The 23,107-nt window shown below is 41.4% G+C and overlaps 1 protein-coding gene across 2 annotated transcripts; it reads right to left on the bottom strand.

The window, feature by feature from the left end:
- Positions 1-4,545: 4,545 nt before the first annotated feature.
- Positions 4,546-21,702, bottom strand: LOC138995348 (flavin-containing monooxygenase 1). Of its 2 annotated transcripts, XM_070395656.1 has the most exons (9): positions 21,568-21,699; positions 19,303-19,491; positions 17,924-18,086; positions 15,993-16,135; positions 12,976-13,175; positions 7,733-8,088; positions 6,912-6,984; positions 5,346-5,393; positions 5,030-5,112 (listed from the first exon to the last, which is right to left on the bottom strand). In XM_070395656.1, the coding sequence occupies exons 1-8, from the start codon at positions 21,697-21,699 to the stop codon at positions 5,384-5,386; spliced, it is 1,266 nt and encodes a 421-aa protein (XP_070251757.1). In that variant the 3' UTR covers positions 5,030-5,112; positions 5,346-5,383. The 2 variants fall into 2 exon arrangements, with proteins under 2 accessions (XP_070251758.1, XP_070251757.1); XM_070395657.1 differs by lacking the exon at positions 5,346-5,393 and having other exon boundaries at positions 4,546-5,112; positions 21,568-21,702.
- Positions 21,703-23,107: the final 1,405 nt, after the last annotated feature.

Here is a 23,107-nt window from a genome sequence, read left to right as displayed (position 1 = left end):
GGTTAATATTTGTAAAACAAACAGAACCTTCATAATCATTAACAATAAAAAGCCAAACAATAGGAATTGTGAAATCACAAAGGAAGAAATATAAATGGCCCATTCACTTAAAAAATTAATAAAGGTTCTACACCCAATTATAATACAGGGTGTCCCAAAAAATGTAGACACACACATTTTTTGAAAGCTCAATTGATGTTGTTTTCAGATTTAATCCATTGGAATGAATAATTATTCAAAGTGTGTATACATTTTATGGTAACACCCTGTATGTAGGACCAATTCCAATGTGTGAGTAAATTTATTGAAACTCATCAAACTGCAGGCTTACAATAGGTAAATTGGGTGGTAGGTCAATTATATCTCAATAAGGCTGTTAAAAAATTCCTTCGCAGTACTTTTTGTTTACAACATTTTCCTTAGGGAAACGCACACGTATTTCCCATGGCCTATAAGGTCTTGATTTATTCAGTTTGTTTGGCTTTGATCCTTCCGAGTTCTCCCCCACCAATCTCCTTGCTCACCAATTGCCAGCAGCCCTATGCCCAGCAATGCACTGTACTCTCTTTTGCCTCAGGGCCTTCCTACCTGGAGTTCTTTGCCTGAAATACCCTTAATCCTTCACTTTTTTTTTTTACTAATCCTTTACATCTCAGTTTAAATGTTACTTCCTGAGAGAGCTTCCTTAACACATCCTTTCACAGTTTAAATCAGATTATTCTGTCATCCTCTCTCCCAGGTCTGTCCCTTTAGTTTAAAGCATTTGTCACAATTTGTAATTACATATTTATTTTGTGATGATTTGTTTAATTTCCATCTTTCCGCTGGAAGGTAAGCTCTAAGAGGGTAGAGAGCACACCTATCTATCGACTCATTTTCAGGGGGTATCCTCCAACATTTTATCTTAACAGGTCAATTAATTTAATTACCCAAGATTACGTATTGCAGTCAGAATACCTTGAGGGGTTCACTACAATGTGCCTTGCTAAAATGAAATGAAGACACTTCATTGGAATTTTTTCTTCTTTTTACCAGTTAGGCAAATGATAATATGAGCTCAGAGAAATTTTCAGGCTCAAGTAATTGCAGGCAAGCTCTATGGTATAGAAGTCTGAGTTCTCATAGTTGTCCGAATGCTTCTATACACATTGGCAGAATTGATGGTCAAAGTGCAGACACTCCCTTAATTGATCACATATTTTCAGAGAGCTGCACTCTTGCCAAAAGCATTCAGGGAAGATTTCTAAAGGGTATGTAATCCTTTTAGAACATCAGGTTCCTGCTTACTTGTATTGGGCTATTTTGGTCCCTCCGAGAATTGCTTTTAAAAATGTTTATTTATTTATTTTTATTTAAATATGTTTTTATTGATCTCAGAGAGGAAGGGAGAGGGAGAGAGAGAGATAGAAACATCAATGATGAGAGAGAGTCATTGATAGGCTGCCTCCTGCATGCCCCCTACTGAGGATCAAGCACCCAAGCTGGGCATGTGCCCTGACTGGGAATTGAACCAGTGACTTTTTGGTATCTGGGTCGAAGCTCAACCACTGAGGCACACTGGCCAGGCTAGAATTGCTTTTAGTGACTTCTGCCGTCAGTTAATACATAGAACAACATTATAAGAAAGAATGTACTCCTGCTGAATTTGTTGCAGAAATTCAGTGTTCTGCATCACCCAGTGCTCTCTTTGAGAGAACCCCATAGCCTTTCAGGAGTTCAGACCCGAATATCCAGCTATACCCATTGGGCATCTCCATTATACGCAGAACCAGGGACGAGAGTTAGTGAGATGATGGAGTTGAACATTAATACATAGAATCCTTTTCTATTAAGAGTAGGAATGAGTGGCTTCCAAATATTTAGTAGGGTGTCATCTTCCCTAATAAAATTAAGTGGGTACTCCAATATGTAAAACAGATAAAAGAGCTGGCTCTGGCTGGGTAGCTCAGTTGGTGAGAACATTGTTCCAATATGCCAAGGTTTTGGGTTTGATCCCAGGTCAGGGTACATACAAGAATCAACCAGTGAATGCATAAGTAAATGCAACAACAAATCCATTTTTTTTCTCTTTCTCTCCCTCTCTGTCTGTCTCTCTTGAAAAAAGAAAAAAAAAAACAAGAAAGAAAAAAATGATAAGAAAGCTGGCGTGTGAGTTGGATTGCAGGGAAGGCATGGTTTAGTTTTTTCTCCTCCCATTTAAGTATCTTTGGTCCCCTGGAGTAGGTAGCAAGGGAGTTACAAGTCACTGATCTAGTCCAATCCACCCATTTGGAACCCTTGTGTCCCCCACTGAGAAACAGAAGCACACAACTCATTTCATAAAATGGAGAAAGCCATGGGGTGGGGGGGGGGTGGGGGGTTTCTTCTTATTAACATAGGATTAATTAACACACTCTCTGATCTAGACTAGTCAATGTTGTACGTATAAGAAGTCACTAAGGGTTATTTTTTTTAAAAAGCTTCCTAAAAACTGGGTCAGCAGGGGGAGCCATTTGCTAACGTTTCTGCATTTCCCGTGGTATCTCTCAAACTTGCTGCAGAACTAGTAATGCATTAATATTACTCAAGCCTGTGCAGCCCTGAGCAGTGAGCAAAGCATTTCTGTGAGAGTTGAGAGAGAAGGAGCACATGGAAGCAAAGCCTCCACATGGTCCAGCTTCTTTGAATTCTTCTGATTTATCTCAAAAAATAATGCAAATACTGACTCTCCCATAAATTTCCATAAATTGTCCATATTTACTTTGTTTTAGTATTATTTTTTGTCCCAATACCCCCTTTCCCTCCCCTTTGGTAACCATCAGCTTGTTCTTTATATTTATGGGTCTGTTTCTCATTTGTTTATTCATTTTTGTTTTTTAGATTGCACATAGAAGTGAGATCATACAGTGTTTGTCTTTGTCTGACTTAAGTGATGCCGCCCAAGCAGGTGCCATTTGGGGGAGGGAGAAGCGTCACCATTATATGTAGTTGCAAGTTTTGATGCTTGCACAAGATGGGACATTTTAGTGATGAAAATGAAAATTTTTTGGTCAGAGTAGCATTTATTTTTAAATTGTGTATAGTTAATTATTGAGATACACATTTTCCCCCCTACGGAGAATAAGGAGGATGGTATCAGGGAGTGAGTAGGGGGACTGTTGGGGATGATAATGAGGTTAATTTTGTACATATTGCATTTGAGAAGCCTATGACATCTACTGTTGGAAATGTCCAATGAGGAGCTAGGTCTATGGCTCAGAAAAAAATGAAACAAGCACTAAAACGTGCATCCCTCTGAGGCAGCGGTTCTCAACCTGTGGGTCGTGACCCCTTTGGTGGTCGAACCACCCTTTCACAGGGGTCGCCTAAGACCATCCTGCATATCAGATATTTACATTACGATTCATAACAGTAGCAACATTACAGTTATGAAGTAGCAATGAAAATAATTTTATGGTTGGGTCACAACATGAGGAACTGTATTTAAAGGGCCAGAAGGTTGAGAACCACTGTGCTGAGGTTAACATTGTAAAGATAGCTATCAGTAAACACTTACCAGGACTTAGGTTAAGCATTGTTTGTAGATCACACCATTTAATCCTTACAATACCCTTATAACATAGGATGTATTATAACTCCTCTGTTATAGCAAGGAAAACAGAAGTTTAGGAAAAGTCAATGATTTACTCAAGCTCACACAGCTATTAAGTATTAGACCTTTGATACTGGGCTCAGTTCTCTAAGTATCCCCCACTACCTCCCAGTGGGACACGTTGAAAGACGCAGAGCATTGAAATGTAAAAAGATAGATAGTTTACATAAAACTGGCTCAGCGAAGGGTACTGTTTGTATACACTAAAGAGAATTTCTGAAAATTTCAAATTACTCTGGGAGATGAAATGTCTCAGAAGCCCTGACTTAAAGGATATGTGCAAAAATCAGTGTTTCTTATGTGCAAAAATATGTGTTTAATATGTTTCTTCTTTTGCTAGATTTCTGGGATCTAACGAAATGAATTATTTTTTTGAAAATAAAACCAAATACTGTTCCCCAGTATGGTTTATAGAATGCTTTCAAAATGAGGAATGAGAGCCCTTTCTTCCTATTGAATCTGTTCTACACTATGGCCATAGAATAGGTCCAGCACGGTCATCAGTAGAGAAGAAGAGGGGGGATAAGCAGGGAAAAAAGATTCAGGTGGGGACTCAGAAACATAGTGGTGTACATAAAGGGAAAGACCCACCAAGTCCAAGACACATCCATACACACTCTTGGGCATAAAAAGAGAGAGAGAGAGACACAGAGAGAAATATCCTTTTACTATGACTTTTATGATACCACTCTTTTAAAAAATATTTGTATTGCCCTAGCTGGTTTGACTCAATGGATAGAGTGTTGGCCTGTGGACTGAAGGGTCCCAGGTTCAATTCCTTTCCTCTCTCTGAAATCAATAAAAATAAATAATATATATTTATTAAGAATATATTAAGACTTCTGAAGTCATTTCAACATTAGAAACCACAGGCCCATGGTGGCGTCAAGAGGCCTGGATGTATGTTCTGGAGATCTATGTCCTGACTTAGCCACTTATTACTCTGATACCTTGGACAAATCAACTGACATTTACTTGAACAAGTTTTCTAATTTGTTGGATTGTGTTGTTCAGCCTTGCTTATGAAGAGAGAGCTTTTTACAGCAAGAAACTCGGCTACCATCACTACTGTTTCTCAGAGATTCAGAGGCAGGCAGGGGAATCTACTCTGTGCATCTGACAAGCCATTTAGGTAATCTTTTATTTAGAGGAAAATCAGAAAAACAGCCACAAGCAAAACCAGAAAGACAGTGAGTAAGATTGCAAAGGGAAATGGGGATTCTTGTACAGTGCGAGTTCGGGTGGCCTTGAGTGTCCGGTCCCACTGGTTCAAGATGGCATTTCTGGCTCCTTTCCATTTTCCTGGGCCAGTCAAGCGGAACTGGTATGGTGTGCAAGGGCCAAAGAAGATGGCCAAAGCCAGACGTGGATCCGTCAGGAGCATAGAGAACAGGTTGGGTTTGGCATTGATATCCGTCAGAAGTTCGTCTATGTATGTGATATAATCTGATTGTAAGGCTTTGCAGTAACACAAGCCAAACCTTTATAAAAGGAAGATTGGGGAGCAAGGGGAAGACAGAAAGATAAAATAATCATAATCTTAGAACAAGTAAAAGTGCCAAAAGTTAACAATGAGGCTGCACAATTTGGAATGGTTCCTGGGTTCTTCCCTCCATGCCCATAGCTGTCTATCTAATAGTCTCACTATATTATTTAAAGACAAGATGGGTTCCTTGAAAAGATACTGTATACACATGGTGCTTCAAATACTTACAATGCCTCTATTATTAGTTTAGTTCTTTTGCCAGATGATTAGCAATTTCTAGAAAAAAAAATGTATTTTACATAATTTTACTACTCCTAAATCTTTCTAAAACTCAATTATTGCTAGGTATGTATAATATAAAAAGCCACAAAAATCAATAGGGTGGAATGTCCCTGCAATGCTGGCATTAGTCCCTAAAATCATTGACTGAACTATGTGATAAGAAGCTTTTACACTTTGCAGCTCTAATTAATGGTCTATATTATATTAGAATCCCATAACGAAGATCAAATCATATTCTGGGTTCAGGATGTATCATGAAAATAGGTCAATAATATGAATTAGAGAAGTGATATATTTCTTAAATGCATTGATTTTAAAACTTTTTGTCCTTAGAAACCTCTTCTTTTTTTTTTAAAGTGAAAATCTACATCAAAGCCCTAAACAGTAAAACAGATAAAAACAGAGCTGCTTGGGTTGGATTAGGAGTGAGAGACCAAGCCCAAGACCACCTTCTTTACTGCCACCTCCCTTCTATTCTCTTTAGTCTTTGAATGATAGAGTCTAGAGACAAAGAGTAGAAAAGCGGAAATGTCTCCTCCAGGGAAGGCGTCAACAAACTTATTCTGCAAAAGGCTGGAGGGTCGCCGAAACCGGTTTGGCTCAGTGGATAGAGTGTCGGCCTGCGGACTGAAAGGTCCCAGGTTCGATTCCGGTCAAGGGCATGTACCTGGGTTGCAGGCACATCCCCAGTAGGAGATGTGCAGGAGGCAGCTGATCGATGTTTCTAACTCCCTATCTCTCTCCCTTCCTCTCTGTAAAAAATCAATAAAATATATTAAAAAAAAGAAATAAAACATCAACTGAACAACAACAACAACAAAAGGCTGGAGGGTCAGTATTTGAGGCTTCTTGGGCTATATTATGGTCTCTATTTCAATTCCTCAACTCTGCTGTTATAACTTGAAAGCAGCCATAGGCAGTAAGTAAATTAATGAGTGAGGCTATGTTCTAATAAAACATTATGGCCACTGAATTTCATATAATTTTCACATATCACAAAATATTTCCATTCCCCCCCCCCCCCCCCCCCCGCCGCAGCCATTTAAAAATGTAAAGAATAAAACAAGTGGTCGGTAGATTTGGCCACCAAACCATAATTTGCAGACTTGCTCTAGATTGGGTCTGAATAAAAATAAGACAGCTGAATACAGATTTGTTGAATGAATACATAAGCAGACAGACCCTTTTAGTGCCAGCGTGAACAAACCTGTTTGCCTTCTGATTATGGAGAAGGTATGGAATAATGTATCTGGTAGAGGAGTGTTAACGATGTTTGAGTTAGAATCCAAACTCCATGTGGTCCAAGGTGACCATGGTTTGAAGTGATGATTTTGGGACATTAAAATGTCTCAATTTCACTTTCCTTCCTCTCTTCTTAAACAGACGATCTTAGTTTTTTCCTCTAAGTCTCAGGCGCTTCTTTTTTCTCTAGCGTAACCCTCACCTCTCTTTGTTATGGTTTTTGCCAGTTTCAGTTATAATTCAAAAAGAACACAAAAGTCGTTAACTTACCCACTGGGCCTGTTCTCTTTCCTGGCATTAACTTCTTCTATCATGACACTTCGAGGTGGCAACTTATTCACACCTGTAAAACAAACAAAAATGCAATTTAACTTTAGGTTTAGGTGCTTGCTTAGTGGGTAAAGATGCCTTCCCATTGCTCAGCATTTATTCCTAGTCCCCAGCTACTCGTCGGCTCTTCAGCAAATGTGCTAGCAGCCTAAGTGGCCTGGTGGTTGGTATGTTCCTGGCCAAAAAGATCAGCATCTGGTCATCTTGCTACTTACTTGATATGACAGAACCTCACATCTGGTTTGCCTGAACTTTGTCATTGAATTGGTTGAACTCTCAAATTTTAATGGAATCAGTCCATTCAGTCAATCTAACTGACTTTTTTGAGCTATGGCTTATCTTTTGTGCTGATAATGGCACGGGTTCAGTATGGTAGTGTAATTCAGTAAACAATAGAATACATTCTGCTTTTAAGGATTCTATTGCTTTGGCCCTAGCTGGTTTGGTTCAGTGGATAGACTAGTGTCGGCCTGGGGACTGAAAGGTCTTGGGTTCGATTCTGGCCAAGGGCACATGCCCAGGTTGTGGGCTCAATCCCCAGTAGGGGGTGTGCAGGAGACAACCAATCAATGATTCTCTCTCATCATTGATATTTCTATTTCTCTCTCCCTCTCCCTTCCTCTCTGAAATCAATAAAAAAATATGTTAAAAAAAAGATTCTGTTGCTTTGGATAGGAGCGAGGGAGGGTATAGAAATTTCCAGTATCCAAAATAACATGGCAAACTGAACACACCTGCCCTGCTCTTTCTCACGCACTTACCTTTCAGGACTTGAACAGCCCATCGAGCTTGTGTTTCTCCTGTGGGTATCATGGAGCCTAAGGGTTTGATGAGGCCAATGACAGCCAGGGTTGGCTTTTCCAGATGTGCGGGGAAGATGTATTTGTACAGCGATGCCTGGCCATCTTCGACTTTCACTACAGTTTCATCAAGGAAGGGGAAAGCAAAGGTGTATCCAGTGGCAAAGACAATGATGTCAATGGGCTGTTCCTTTGGGGTGTAGTTAAATATGACAGAGTTTTTCTTCACCTCCTTTATGCTTGGCTTGATGAGCACTTTCCCAGTGATGATACGGCCTGGGAGCTCATCATTTATCACAGGCTCTTTCATCTGTGTCCTGAACAAAAACACAGGAGAGATATATCTGCCAGTGAATGATACAGCAACCCTCCCTTCCTGTCTTCATTCTGGGACCCTGCTCCTGGCTAGGCAGGAGGTACCAGTCTTTTTAAATCTTTCCTGAGCTTAAAACATTTTAAAAAATAGACTTTATATATTATTGCAGTTTTAGGTTCACATCAAAATTTAAGTTGAAAGTACAGAGATTTACCATATACCCTTTGCCCCTCCTCACACAAAGCCTCCCGCATCCTGATCCCTCACCAGAGTGGTGCATTTGTTACAATCAATGAACCTGCATGGACACATCGTCATCATGAAACCTGGGCTCCCCCACTTTTCCTACCCATCCCCCCTTTGGCAACCATCAGCTTGTTCTCTATATCTATGGGTTTGTTTGTTTTGTCTTGTTTATTTATTTGATTTGTTATTTTAGATTCCACCTAGAAGTGATATAATACGGTATTTGTCTTTCTCTGATTAGTTCACTTAGCATACTATCCTCTAGGTCTATTCATGTTGTCACAAATGGCAAGATTGCATTCCTTTTATTGCCGAATATGACCATACCACCTCTTCTTTATCCATTTATCTATCCATACACATTTAGGTTGCTTCCATATGCTGGCTATTACTAGTAATGCTGCAATGAACATATGGGTGCATATATATTTTTAAATTTGTGTTTTTGTTTTCTTCGGGTAAATCCCCAGAAGTGGAATTGCTGGATTGTATGGCAGCTCTATTTTTAACTTTATGAGGATGCTCTATACCCGTGGTCGGCAAACTGTGGCTCACGAGCCACATGCGGCTCTTTGGCCCCTTGAGTGTGGCTCTTCCTAAGCCTTAGGAGTACCCTAATTAAGTTAATAACAATGTACCTACCTATATAGTTTAAGTTTAAAAAATTTGGCTCTCAAAAGAAATTTCAATCGTTGTACTGTTGATATTTGGCTCTGTTGACTAATGAGTTTGCCGACCACTGCTCTGTACTGTTTTCCTTAGTGGCTGCACAATTTACAATTCCCTTTTCTCCACACTCACGCCGGCACTTGTAATTTGATTTACTGATGATAACCATTCTGACAGATGTCAATTGATATCTCATTGTGGTTTTAATTTGCATTTCCCTGATTATTAGCGATGTTAAGCATCTTTTCATCTATCTGTTGGCCATTTTTATGTCTTCTTGGGAGAAATGTCTATTCAGGTCCTCTGTCCATTTTTTAAATGATCTTTTTGGGTGTTAAATTGTATGAGTTCTTTATATATTTTAGATATAAATCCTTTATTGCATATATTATTTGCAAATGTCTTCTCCCATCAGTATAGGTTGTCTTTTCATTTTGTTGATGGTTTCTTTCACTGTGCAAAAACTTTTTAGTTTTTTCAGGTCATGAAAATTTTTAGCTATTATTTTTAAAAATAAAGTTTCAGTTCCTTTTTCTTTCTTCTTCTTATTTTGAGATCCGTATAATGCAACTGTTTGAGCACTTGATATTATCCCAGAGGTTCCTAAACTACCCTCATTTAAAAATTTATTTTTCCTTTCTGCTATTTTGATTGGCTTATTTCCACTAGTCTGTGTCCTAGGTTGCTGATCTGTTAGTTAATATGCTGTTGATTCCTTCTAATGTGTTTTTCATTTTAGATATATACTTCAAGTTGGCTTGATTTTTCTTATACTTTCTGTTGAAATGCTCCCTAAATTCCTCTATTTTACTCTCCAGTTTGGTGAGCATACTTATGACCATTTCTTTGAATTCTTTTTTTTTTTGGTAATCTTTACCCAAAAATATTTTCCCATTGATTTTTAGGGAGAGTGGAAGAGAGAGGGAAAGACGTAGAGAAATATCAATGAGAGAAACACATAGATTTGTTGCCTCCTGCATGTGCCCGACCAGTGCTCCGGCCGGGGAGGAGCCTGCAACCAAGGTACGTGCCCTTGATCGGAATTGAATCCGGGACCCTTTGGTTCACAGGCTGACGCTGTATTCATTGTGCCAAATTGGCTAGGGCTCTTTGAATTCTTAATTAGACCAATTATCTTGATTTCCTTAGGGTTTTTATCTGGGAATTTTTCTTGTTCTTTCATTTGAGAGACATTCTTATGCCTTTCCCTTTTGTTTGACTTTCTATGCTTGTTTATATGAATTAGACAAAATATCTGTCTCTTCCAGCCTTGGAAAAGTGGTTTTATATGGAAGTGGCCTCTGTGCAGGCTGTGTGTGCTGGGTGCTTTTGGCAGGCTGGTAGGAGCCGAGTGGCTGCAAGGTATCTGGGGTGCTGCCCCACTAAGCCAACGTGGCTCCAGATGGGGAGGCCAGCCAGGTGCATGTGGTGCTTCCCTGCTGATCCCGCTTGCTTCCTATGTTCCACCCAAAATGGGCTTGTGTCCAGGAACACCTTACAGAGACCTTGCAGCCAGGCCAGAGCACCTGGACAGAGCCCAGGGCCACCCTAGGGAGGTGGAGGGGGGCTTAAACCATGGCCCTTGGCAGCCCATCCAACCTGGGAGAATTCCAGCAGCCCCGGAGAGCTCTCACAGCTCCCCAGCCTTCTGTATACAGCGTCTCTCCTGTTTGTTGTTCACATGGGGGTCCCGTGCAGAAGAGACCTCTGTGTGGGCTTGATGTGCCGGGTAGTTTTGGGAAGCAGATTGAAGCTGGTCGGGCACGTATTGCCCCTGGAGCACCCGCCTGCAGGGGCACATGGTGATGCCCTATTGTTCCAGGCAAATCCAGGTGGTGTAGCTGGGGACGCTCCAGTGACCCCCAGGTAGGCCCCAGCCCTGAATAGAGCCTCCGTGGGCCCTATGGAGCTGGAGGGGATATGAGAACGGTGCGCACTGGCTCCTCTGCCCGGGCTTCCCGAGGCTGCCCTTCCCCAGCCTCTGACCGTCTGTCAGGGTGGTTGTTCTGAAGGTGGGGGGTAGAGAACCGCTCTCGTCGGCGCAGCGCCAGGTGCAGCTCCAGGTGCAGGCAGTTCCGGAGCCGGGCATGCGCGCTGGGCGCCGGGCGGAGCCTGCGGGACGGCATGGCGCGTGGTGGCTGCCGACACCCTGCTGCTCCTGCCTGTTCCCTTTGTTCGAAGACCAAAGGCTCCAGGCCACGTAGCTGGGACTGTGCTCTGGGAACCCACAGGTAGGCCAAAGCCCCCAGTAGAGCTGCCGCCGCCCTGTCTGGTTGGAGGGGACGTAATGGCGCGCGCAGCCTGTTCCTCTGGGTGGGGAGGCCTGCAGCTTCCGGGGGGGCTCCCGCCTCCCAGCCTTCTCTGTGCGGTCTCTGTCTCTTGTTTGTTGTCAGCAGCTGCTCATTCAGCGCTCGGTGTCTCTCAGGAGTCACTGCTCCCTGCATAGGCGAGTATTTGACATTGCTCTGGAGGGCCCAGGGCCGGGGCCGCCCTCCCACCCGCCGCCGCCTTTGGAGGGGTCAGTTTCGGGACAGGAAAGTTACCTCTGTGGGGCTCACGAGGGACCCAGAAGGACAGGACAATGACTTACATTTGCTAGAGTTTGGACGCCTGAGGAGAAGGAGGTCGGAGCTTGGTTCTCGCTGCCATTTGCAGACAGCGGAAGGCTGAAGGACTGCAGGAGGACCGGGGAGTCTACCAATTGCACAAGGGAAACGCGCTTTAAAGGAACAAGGGCAGGATTCTCCTTTTCTGGCTATGCCTTCGGAATCACTAAACAAACACTGGTTTTCAATGAGCCGAGCCATTTTTGGCTTATGGTGAATCCACAGCAAGAGACAGCATCATAATGATGAACAGTCTGAACTACCAGACAAAATAGAGGCAGATTCAGAGAGAGCAGGCAGAAAGCTCTAGTGGAGGGTGGGTGTTGAGGGGTGGGGTGGAGTGATTGAGCAAAAAAAGAAAGAAAGAGAACTCATGGACTTGCACAGCAGTGTGCTGAGTGGGGGGTGAGGGGTATGGGTGGAGGTGGAAGAGGACACAGGGGATAAATGGTGATGAAAAAAATAAATTAAAAAATAGAGATCCAACAGCTGATTACAATGATTTTGAATTTAAAATAAAATGTTCCTATAGATTATATGGCTATAAAAAAGGCAAAGTATTGTTTGCATTTTAACAGGGTTTGGGAAAGTCATTTGGTCCCTTTAGCCTTATTTATCTGTCATACAGGGATATGACCTCTAATCAATTCATTTGCGACAGCGTAGATAGAGCCACAGGGTATTATGCTAAGTGAAATAAGTCAGACTGAGAAAGACAAATACCATATGATTTCACTTTTATGTGGAATCTAAAAAATAAACAAAATAGAAACAGATTCATAGATAGAGAGAACAGACTGATGGTTGCTAGAGGCGGGAGTGGGGGGCTATTGGGGACTGTGTGGAAAGGTGAAGTGATTGAGAAGTACAGATTGGTAGTCACAAAATAGTTATAGGGTTGTAAAGTACAGCATAGGAGATGTAGTCAATAATATCGTATTAACTGTGTATGGTGCTAGATGGGTACTGGAAATATTGGGGACAACACTTTGCAAAGTATGTTTGTCTAACCACTATGCTGTGCACCTGAAACGAATACAAGATAATGTTGAAGGATTGCTGTAGGTGAGGTTTAAGTAACTTGCTAAGGTCACAGAGCTCACTTATTACTAAGTGATAAGCCTCAGTTTACCCACAATAAAGGGGAGATGATACTAATACTCACTTTAAAGATTGTTGACAAGGTGAAATTCATAATTTTACTTACCGAGAACACAAAAACGGTGAGCTACTATGATCAAGGAAGTGTGTATGAAGTTTTCCTTCATATTCGGGCATGTTGTCATGCTATTGCCTGGTTTGGATATGCCGTGAGAAGGATGGAGGCTCTTTCTCCTAATAGCCCTCTGCAGATACATCATATTTACCTGTCTTCTGGTGCCAAGCCATAGTTTGCATGATTGAACCAGCTGTTTATCTTTCTTGACATCCACCAAGTCACAACTGGAGTTGGGAGGGAATTTCTCAACATGTTATGAAATCGAGTCATGAACAGCATGTCCCATGGGAGCCCCGACTCACTGACTCGGCTCATCACCCATGCCCCTCCAGTGGTGCTAAGGAACACCTGGAAGGAAGCAATCAGAGAGGTCACTCAGTCTGACAAAGTGAACAGCGCTGGCCTGCCAGAGATTTGAGAAGTTTCCTAAATTGAATGACATCAAAAAGTCTGCCACCTTCAAAATACATCCCTGACACGATAGTTTGGCTCCCTCAAGGCCTATTCTAAAGTCATTCCTTTGAGATAATGGTTTGAGTACCTAGAGTATTAAAATGCCTTAAGACATATTATAGTAATTGTAGAAAATAAGAACAGGGTGTGGCAGCAATTAAAAGGAGTCTAGAAAAGATTTCAACAGAAACCATTGTTTGAACTGGCAGTAAAACTCAGTAATACAGTTAGTTTTGGTGGACTTTATTTTTATTTATAGATTGACTAAGTTTACCAGCTGACTGAATTCACAAAGCTGATAGTTTTTTGTTTGTTTGTTTTTTGTTTTTGTTTTTTTTTGGTACCTACACAATAAGAAGTTGTCCATACAACTGTTTAAAACTAAGAAAATTTAGTCCACGAATCTGTTACTCTGCAGATACAAAACAACTGATTAACAGATGGCTTCCCCCATAACAAACTGGGGTGTGGCAACCAGAGCTACAGTGTCAGTGTTTTTATTATATATGCTGTTTGGCCTTATAATGGAGTAGTATATGCAATACAGGAAATGTAGGAAAAGTTGTGAGTATATCAATAATTCTGTATTGAACATATTTGTACTGAACCTGCCTCTTTGTCGTGATATAGAATCAGATAGGACATGTTGGTAGATACGAATTTTGTTTTAAACGGAGAGGAGTTTCTTGGTTGATACAGAAATGATAAGATGTGTGCCAACACATGTTTTCTGACTGAAGAAATTTCCAAGTGATTAGAAACATAGACCCAATAATCTGCTTCCCACATGTGGTGGTCATAGTGGATGAGACTATGCTGATTTTTGTTTCAGGACCTCCTTTCTCTTTCTTCAGGATGACTTCACCAGACTGCTAAGTCTTTCCAAATCAATCAATCAATCAACAAATCAGTCATCAAGTCCTTTATTTGAAAGTTTTAGAAGGGAATATCAAAGTTATAAACTCCCAGTCCTTTTTCTTTATGTAAAATTTGGCTACTTTCACTCTTGCAGTCATTGATCTAGTTATTTATACTTGTTTCCAGCATCTGTTCTCCCTACGACTACGTGCTCCATGGTAGAGGGAACTTGTTGTGTTCTTCAGTGTATCCCCAGTGCCTGGTGCAACATTCAGCACATGAGAAGCCAACAACTAATATGTATTTGTTGGCCAAATGGCTCTCAATGAGTTTATAGCATAGTTGGAAAGAAAATGTATACTATAAGTGTAATTAGCAATAGTAAGAGTTAAAACGTGTTAATAAATGTAATAGCAATAGTAAGAGTTAAAACGTGTTAACTGAGGAGTGTATATTACAAGTATCACATCAATTCTTACTAGGGAGAGATCTCTTTGTGTTGGGGTCAGGTAGCTTGGAATGTCCATGTCATTGGTAATGAAAGAGAAAAGGGTCCTGCAAAAGGGGTATGTGATGTGATCGAAGGGGGAAACAGAGGCACGGGATTGGAAAGGGCTCAGAATACACCTGTCAGGCTATAGTTGATGTTGTGCAGGAAAGTAGTGGGGGGCGGGGGCGGGGTAAAGTTAAAATGACAGATTTGGACCAGATTGTGGAGAACCCTATAACACAGAGCTAATACACCTACAATTTATTACTATTATTTTAGATAGGGGAGTTATTAGATGTTTTATTTATTTATTTTTTAACATAAGAGTGTCATAACAAGAGCAGGCTTTTCAGAGGATTTGTTTGTTGGTGGTTGGGCATCTGCGGGGATGGATGGGGTGGGTGCAGGGTAGAATTAAGGACAGGGGCTTTGAATGAAAGAGACTTAGATTTGAAGACTGGCTGTACCACCTGCTAGGGGTATGATCTTAGGCAGGTTCCTTAACCTCTCTAATTTCTTTATCTGTAATCACGGTTCTAACAGTACCTGCATCAGTGGCTTGCTTCAGTGATTGGTTGGGGTGAAGCACTTGGCACAGAGTAAACCCCAATAAATATTAACTATTTCTACAATTATTATTAGGAGAACAATGCCACAGCTGTGGTGTGAGGTGGTATGGATCTGATGATGGTGGTGGCAAGTAATCCAAAAAGGAGGGAGCAAATGGGAGAGCTTAGCAAGGAGAAACTGCCAGGATTGTCTGACCTATGGAACTGGGTAAGAAACAGACGCCTCTGGTAGGTCTCATGGGATGACTGGGAAAACAACAAAAAATAGGAACTCTGAAGAGTAGGTTTTGGAGGGAAGATGCCACCTGGAATTTGCGGTAAAATTTATAATTGTTGAGGAAAAAATACTTTAAACATTCATGTTGTATATGCGTTTTAGGCATTTCTATTCCTTTCATCGTTTATCATGGTGTCCAACACTGTTTGCCTGAGACATGTGTCTTAAGGTGAAGTTCTTCATTAAATCACATCGAGAATGATACCTTCTCGGCTGTTGTAAAAATAGTCATGGGGATGTAAAGTACAGCATAGGGAATATAGTCAATAATATTGTAACAACTACATATGGCGCTAGAGGGGCACTAGACTGATCAGTGGGAACACTTCATAAGTTATATAAAATCTAATCACTATGCTGAATACCTGAAACTAATATAATATTGAATGTCAACTCTAATTGAAAAATACAGAACTAAAAAATTATTCATGGGTTCAATAGCAATCATGATTGAAATAAAAACCTTTAAAACTAAGAAAACCAAAGAACTTTATATATATATATATATAAAATAGTACCTTTTTTGCCACATGGCTGGCCTCTACAGCAATGTCTGTGCCAGAATTTCCCACTCCAATCACAAGAACGTTCTTGTCCTTAAATATATCTGGATGTTTATACTGTCGGCTATGAAAGTATTGACCTTCAAATGTATTTATACCTGTAGAAAAAAAAATAAGATGTAAAATAGAGACTTTACAGAATCAGTGAGTAAAACGTAAGTATTGTTCAATCAATGACATCCTTTAGACACATGTTTTAGGTTGTTTATAACAGCATACTCAATTTTAAGAAAATCTGAAATATGAATACATGACTTTGCGATCTGCAGAAATGAGTGATTATTCAATGGAGGTACTTCATTTCACTAAAATAGGCCTCTAGTTTTATTTACTGGATAATTAACTATTACATTGAAATATCATGGCAAAAATATTTATAAAGAAAAGTGTAAGGAGTCATTACCATTTAAAGGTTGACAGGACATCCTATATTTGACAGAACATCAAATATATATAAAATTTGATTTATATAGAATTTTCACAAGCAAGGAACAAGAGCCCCTCACTTATGGGTGAGGAAACAAAGGGTTAGGAAGGTTAAGTGCAAGGCCCAAGATAATTTAGCTTGTCAATTGAATCTGTATCTCCTGGGCTTCAGGCTTATCCTAGTCAAATTGAGTATATTGACTCAGTTGCTTTCAGAGTATGCTTTCTCCTCATCTGATCTGACTTGAGTGACATCTGGTGAGCAGATCCAGGACCATTGAAGGTATATATATGAGTTTATTGTAAAATGAGTATTGTTTTCACTCCAGGTTATTTGTGGATTGTCATTTCTCTACTGGACTCCTATAAAAATCCACTCATTCCATACAGGCTGCATGGTCTCTTATTCACTTTGATATTCTTAGCACCTTGTGCAGTATACTATAGGTGCTAAATAAATGCAGTGCACTCTCAATGCTATGGAACTTTCTTGATTCTTGGAGTGATCCGATACTAGGCACTCCTTAGGAGTCTGGAGTAGCTCACTGCTCAGTAATTTTCTCTGTAGGCAACAACTGATGAAGAATTGGGTTGTCATGTGGGGTGGTGAGAGTCCATTGTTGAATGTGTTCAAGCAGAGGTGGTGAGCCTCTCTCAGGGATAATGTAGCAGTTTCCTGCATCTGGAAGAAGACTGAACTTGTTGCTTTTTTTTAAATGAATCTGTCCTGTGGCAGTTTTCAGGATATGCTTTATCTTAACCTGACCTGACTTGAGTAACCTTTGGGGGCAGACTGAGAACCAGTGGAAACATGTGAATTTATTGGAAGATGAATCTTGAGATCACTACAGGTCATATTTAGAGAAAAATTTCCTACAGTTTTAACTTTTTGAATACTTACTGCAGAGAAAATAAACCAACTATTGCATTTTCTAGTCCCTCTGAATTGTAACCCAATTGATATTTTATGGCGATTAACATGAATCGTAGTTGCAAAAGACAGAAAAAGATGTCTTCACTTGCCTCCCAAGACTTATTGATGAGTGATTGTAACAGTGCCATGGTAATTGCTATGACTCATATAATAAAAAAACCCCTAAAAAATCAAACTGCTTTTTCCTTTAGTCACTGATTGACTTTTGGTGGCCTCTAAACTAAACTTTGGCAATGTGCGTAGGCTACCAACTTGTCTAGGCATCCCATGTCTTAAGGAGGGACATTGAACCTCAGTGAAGCATAAAACTGCTTGTTAGTTATTCATTCTATTCTTTGGTACTCATAGGTTGTTTGGAACACATGAAAGCCAAAAACTGGTTAGGAAGTGCAGACTAGGAAAAAGACCTATTACCTAACAACTTTAACTACTTAATGGAGGAGCCATAGGCATTCACTCCCAGACAAACCAAGTAGCAGGATAGCTCCATGAGACAAATTAAGGCCAACTGCAGAAAACGTTATACCTGGGAAGGAGTTCAGTGGCAGGTGTGGGTTAGTGAGGAAACCGGTGCAGACCATGATGGCATCAAAGATGGCGGACTCTTGCTTCCCTTCATGCCGGGTGACCACCTCCCATTGGCCGGTGACAGTAAAATCTGGACGTTTCGTTACCCTGCACACTTCAGTCTGAAGAAAGAATCACAGATGTGATAAGTAGTTGGCAAGGTTCCGGTAAAGGCTGATGTGCCAGTTGACATTTCAAACATTCTAGAGCACAGATTCTACATCATTAATAAGCATAACCCTATAAATTGAATTGGGCTATCTCTGGCAACTACCAACCCATTCTCTGTTTCTATGAGTTCAGATTTTTAGATTCCATATGTAAGTACGGTCATATAATATTTGTCTTTCTCTGTATGATTTATTTCACTTAGCATAATACCCTCAAGGTCTATCCATGTTGTTGCAAATGGCAGGGTTTCCTTCTACTATTCAAAAAATGGCTGAAGTACATTCATACACACACACACACACACACTCTCTCTCTCTCTCTCTTTATCCATTCATCCATCAGGGGACTCTTAGGTTGGTTCCATGTCTTGGCCATTGTAAATAATGCTGCAGTGAACATGGAGGTGGAGATATGTCTTTGAGTTTGTTTTGAGCAGGAGTACTTTAAAGGTTGTGAATATAAATATTTTTTGTTACTTGTTTCCATCAATCTTCCCATTTATGTTGCTTTCTCTGTATAGTTCCTTATGGATTCCTCAACATACCATCTTCAATAGGGAGGGAAACAGGAGAAGGGAAACACATGGATTTTAATTTTCTTTTTTTTGGAGAGGAATGGGAAAAGGAGACAAGAAAGAGAAAGATGACATATTAACTTATTCATGTCCTGCTACCTTCCTCCCTCTCTGTCTTCCAAAATGGGAAGGAGATTGGTAGGGTCAGTGAGAAGAATAATATTTAAAGATTTTTCTATTCCCAAGGATACTGAGAAAAGTTTTCCCTCAAAGAGTGAGTGTATGGGCCATTGTACATGCCAATCCCGATCAAAGGATAGTAAAGAAGAGAGTACCCAGGCACTGATAGTTCTCAGTTCCCCTCTGTGCAGGCATTTGGCCCAAGTTGAAAATGTAGTTAGATATATTTAAGGCCCCTTAGTATATTTGTATATAAGTATTACAAATTAAAATGTAATGCATGTGAATCTTTACACACAGTAGCTACCACCAACTTCACATTCACTTGAGGTGTGGTTAAGTACAAGGGAAAAAGGAATCTAGCCAGGTCACATCAGTCTTGCCAGTTCATTTTCCAAGACTAGGCTATAGAGAGAGCACAAAAAAATAGGTTAAAAAGTACTTCCTGACTATTGATTGATGCTGTGTCTTACCTTGAATCGAATGCATTTCAGAAGGTTGAACTGGTTTGCATACATTCTGAGATATTCCAGGAATTGAGAATTGGGCACATAGTTTGGATAATCTTCTGGGAATGGAAAGTCTGAGTAACAGGACATCTCCTTGCAGCTGTTGGAAACCACGGACTTGTAGAGGCTGGCTCTGCCTTCTTCAACATGTTCCTGTACAGACAGTGTGTGCACATGCGCATGGATGTGTTTGTGCATGTGAGGGCACACCCATGAAATGGATGCTAATGATTAGACAACCACACATTGACCAATATTAAGGTGATCCAGACGATATATGTCACCTGTCACCTTCTAGTGGGATTTGCTATCCTGCCCTTGAGAGGTGATGAACAGTGGACCCCATTATGAATTTTATGATCAGAATTATAATTTCACTCATCACGTGCTAACAAATAAACCTGGCATGAACTCACCTGTCCAGATTCACACAGTATCACAACGAAGTACAGGAGAATATGGAAATAGATGGAAGCCAGGAAGTAGTAGTATCTGAATGATGGGCAATTCCTAGGTTCTTTGGTTAATGGGGTGTTATTGATTATGGAGAAATGGGGTTCAGATTATGAAAGATTTCATATCTAAAGGTAAGGAATTTGGATTTTATAGGAAGGTTATGGCAATCTTCCTAATGTTTGAATGTGGAATTTCGGAAAGATAATTCTGGCTCTTTAAAAGGTGAATTAGAGGGATCTGGAAAGGAAGGAGGCTTTAATTAAGAGCCTAAGACACAAATCCATGTGCTTGCTAATGAGGGCTTGAGCAGAGGCAATGATAGTTGAAACCAAGAGAGGTGGGATTGACAAGCAGCAGTATGGTGCAATTTATGGGATTTAGGACTTTGGAGAGGAAGCAGGTAAAAGGTTTCCAGGTTTGACAACCGTGTGTATGGTGAAACACTACTAGAAGTGCCCTTAATTGGGTAGTTTCAGTCTCCACTCTGATAGATTAGTAGTGCTTCTCTGGAGTGCTGTGTTAAGAAGGATTCTGAGGCTCATCAGAGGAGGAGTATCATGCTTGACTAACAGTGTCTTCAATGGCCATGGGGTGGCGGTGGTGGGGGTGGGGTGGGGTTTACAATGACCTGAGTATTGGGTTTCTGCTATCCTATTGGAACATAGGCAGTTTGAATCGTGGGAACAGCTGTGCTCTTTCATCAGTTCCCTTTCGGAGGTCTGTACGCAATGATGGTCATGTTCAGTGGTTGGACACATTTCAAGATACACAGTTCTCTATGTGAGCCCAGCTGGCCTATGCAACCTTGGCCTCTCTGGAGCTTTGCTCACTGAGTTAGAAAACTATTACTTTATTCCAGTTCCAAATACTACCCTCTGTAATAGAGGAATGTTCTCTTTCTCTAGCCCTTCAGGGACTCTGAGGCCAGGATACCTGACACCTTGTTCTCTTTCACTATTCTTCCACAGCACATTTCAGGCTCAGGGGAAGTGTTCTTGCCCACCTGAGAAAGAGGGAAAATTGGAGGTTTGGGGAAATCTAATGCTAATATTTCCATGGAGCTCATAGGGTTTCAGGTGCCTCCAGCAGGGCCCCTATAACCCCCTGGACCCCAAACCAGTCACCACTGGGCTGTATAGTCCTCTGTCCTCCTTCTTCACCTTAACCCCGTCTTCAGTCCAGACTGTAGCCCTGCTGAGATTTGAGAGTATTTCTTTTGCTCAGGGAACAAAAAAATCTCCAAACTCGCATTCTTGACTTCTGATTATTCTTGGCATGGACTGAGATTGCCTGGAAAGCAGGACCTTGAGGATATAACCCATTGTACACTGAGCCCTGTGCTGTTTAATTTCAGATAGAGCCGGGCTAGAAAAAGAAGCAGGCACACGCAGCTCAGTCTTGCAGGCAGAGGCTGCACTTCCTGCGCTGTGTTTATACCTTTGCCACAACCACTGCGGTCTCTAGTCTTGCCTCAGCCTGCTCCCCTGGTCCTGGGCTTTCCTGGCCCGTCCCAGCCACTCCAACCTCTTCCGCAGCCCTTCAGGGCACTTTCTTCCTCTTGGCTCTGGATAAAGTTTGTAAGGCGGCTGACGCCTTCCACTTAAGCTCAGGCTGTGCCCTGCTTTTTTCTTTCAGTGGCCCTTCCTGGTTCAGCAGATATTTCTAGTCTGTCCCCAGAGCAGCTGGCCCTTATGGAAGAAATTCAATCTCTTTTTGCATCGGTCAAGTCCTTTTCTAAATAGGACGCAACAAAGTGGTTGAAACCCCACTTACTGTGAATCTCCACAGGCCCCCAAGGTCATCGCTCCTCTCAAAGCAGGTGGGCTCCAGACCTCCCTCCAGGCAGCACCTGATGGAGGCCAGGCCGCTGACCCCGGCTCCCACAATTGCAACCCGCTTGGCCATGTTCTCCTGTGTGGGGGAAATGCGGCAGAGCTTTCTACTTTTCATAGGTGGAAGCCCCACCCCGTTCTTGGCTGCTCTAGCAAATGAGAAAAAAGGTTTTGGGCAATGAAGGGATTTGCTCCTGTTGAATGATCTGCAACTGGTCTCCAGTGTTTGTGAATGTGAGAAGAGAGATGGTCAGGTCACTGGTTTGACCCTTTCCCCCCTCCCCCGCACTCAGGCCTGGTGCCAAATGTCAGTATAGTCGTTGCTGAGACTGTAAATTCTGTCAGAGCAGGCACGGATCATCTTGAAACTAAAACTCAGATAAGTGTTGGTGACATGCGGCCACACAACAGCTGGTGGAGTGGAGTTGGGACTAGGAGTCAAGACACTGTGGATGCATAGAACTCCAACAGGCAGAGGAGGGGAGCATGAGAGTGATGGCCAGAGATGGTCTGTGGAGGCATCTATTACCTTGACTCCCTGTTGAGCTTCCCACTCTCCTGACTCTACAAGAGGGGACTGCATTGTAGTGTTGATTCACTTTCTACCTATTAGTCTCTCTGCATAAGACTGTATGTTTCCCCAAAGCTGGGCATTTTCTTGACTTGTTTCTTGTTTTCTCACAGCTCCTAACAGCACATTTGGTCTGTAATAGTTGTTGCATAAATACTTGCCAAGAGGTTGATATCCTAATGGCTAAATGAATTAATTCATATATATATATATCCTTTTTAATGGAAAAGAAATAATTGAGCAAATATTTTCTTGGAATGAGGGGGAGCAGAGTTTGCTACCCCAAAATATGCCTCTTTGGGATGCTGATTATTTTAAGTGGCTTATTTTTAAGAAAGGAAAGACTCAGTAAAAACCTTTGACTTTCCCCCTAACTGCTTAAAAAGAAGCTAGATAGAGGACTTGTTCTGGGAAAAGATGTCATCACAGGTAAGTGTAATATGAACTGGTGTTGCAAGGGTCCTTTGATCAAAGTCCTCTCTGTGTCCTGTTGTTAAAGATGGCCCAGCAAACATTTGCTTTTCTGTCTCTATGTGAATTGCCTTCCTGCCCTTTGAAGTCCCAAACCACAACCCACAACCCCTTCTCCTTAGCTCAAGATGGCTTAGAAGCCTCAACTGCCTGATCTGTCCTGTGGTCTCATGTTCTTATGGAACCCCATATGTACATATGTAATGAATTTAGACATTTTTGTTTGTTAATCTGTCTCATGTTAATTTGATTATTACCCCCATCAGCAGAACTTTAAAAGATAGGAAGAGAAATTATCCCTCCCTCCCCACCCCAGGAGCTAATATCCTGGGTCAGAGAATCCTTCTTCAAAATGACCTCCTACCAAATGTGTAATAAATAAAAAGCCTCTCCCACCCTGCTGGATGGCTCAGTTGGTTGGAGCATCAATCCATGCACC

This window comes from Myotis yumanensis, unplaced genomic scaffold (assembly GCF_028538775.1).
Source record: "Myotis yumanensis isolate MYYU_CA2020_CCGP unplaced genomic scaffold, mMyoYum1.0.hap1 SCAF_17, whole genome shotgun sequence".
In the NCBI taxonomy this organism is placed as follows: domain Eukaryota; kingdom Metazoa; phylum Chordata; class Mammalia; order Chiroptera; family Vespertilionidae; genus Myotis; species Myotis yumanensis.
The sequence above is the reverse complement of the archived record's forward strand: the minus strand, read 5'-3'. Positions and strand labels throughout refer to the sequence as shown.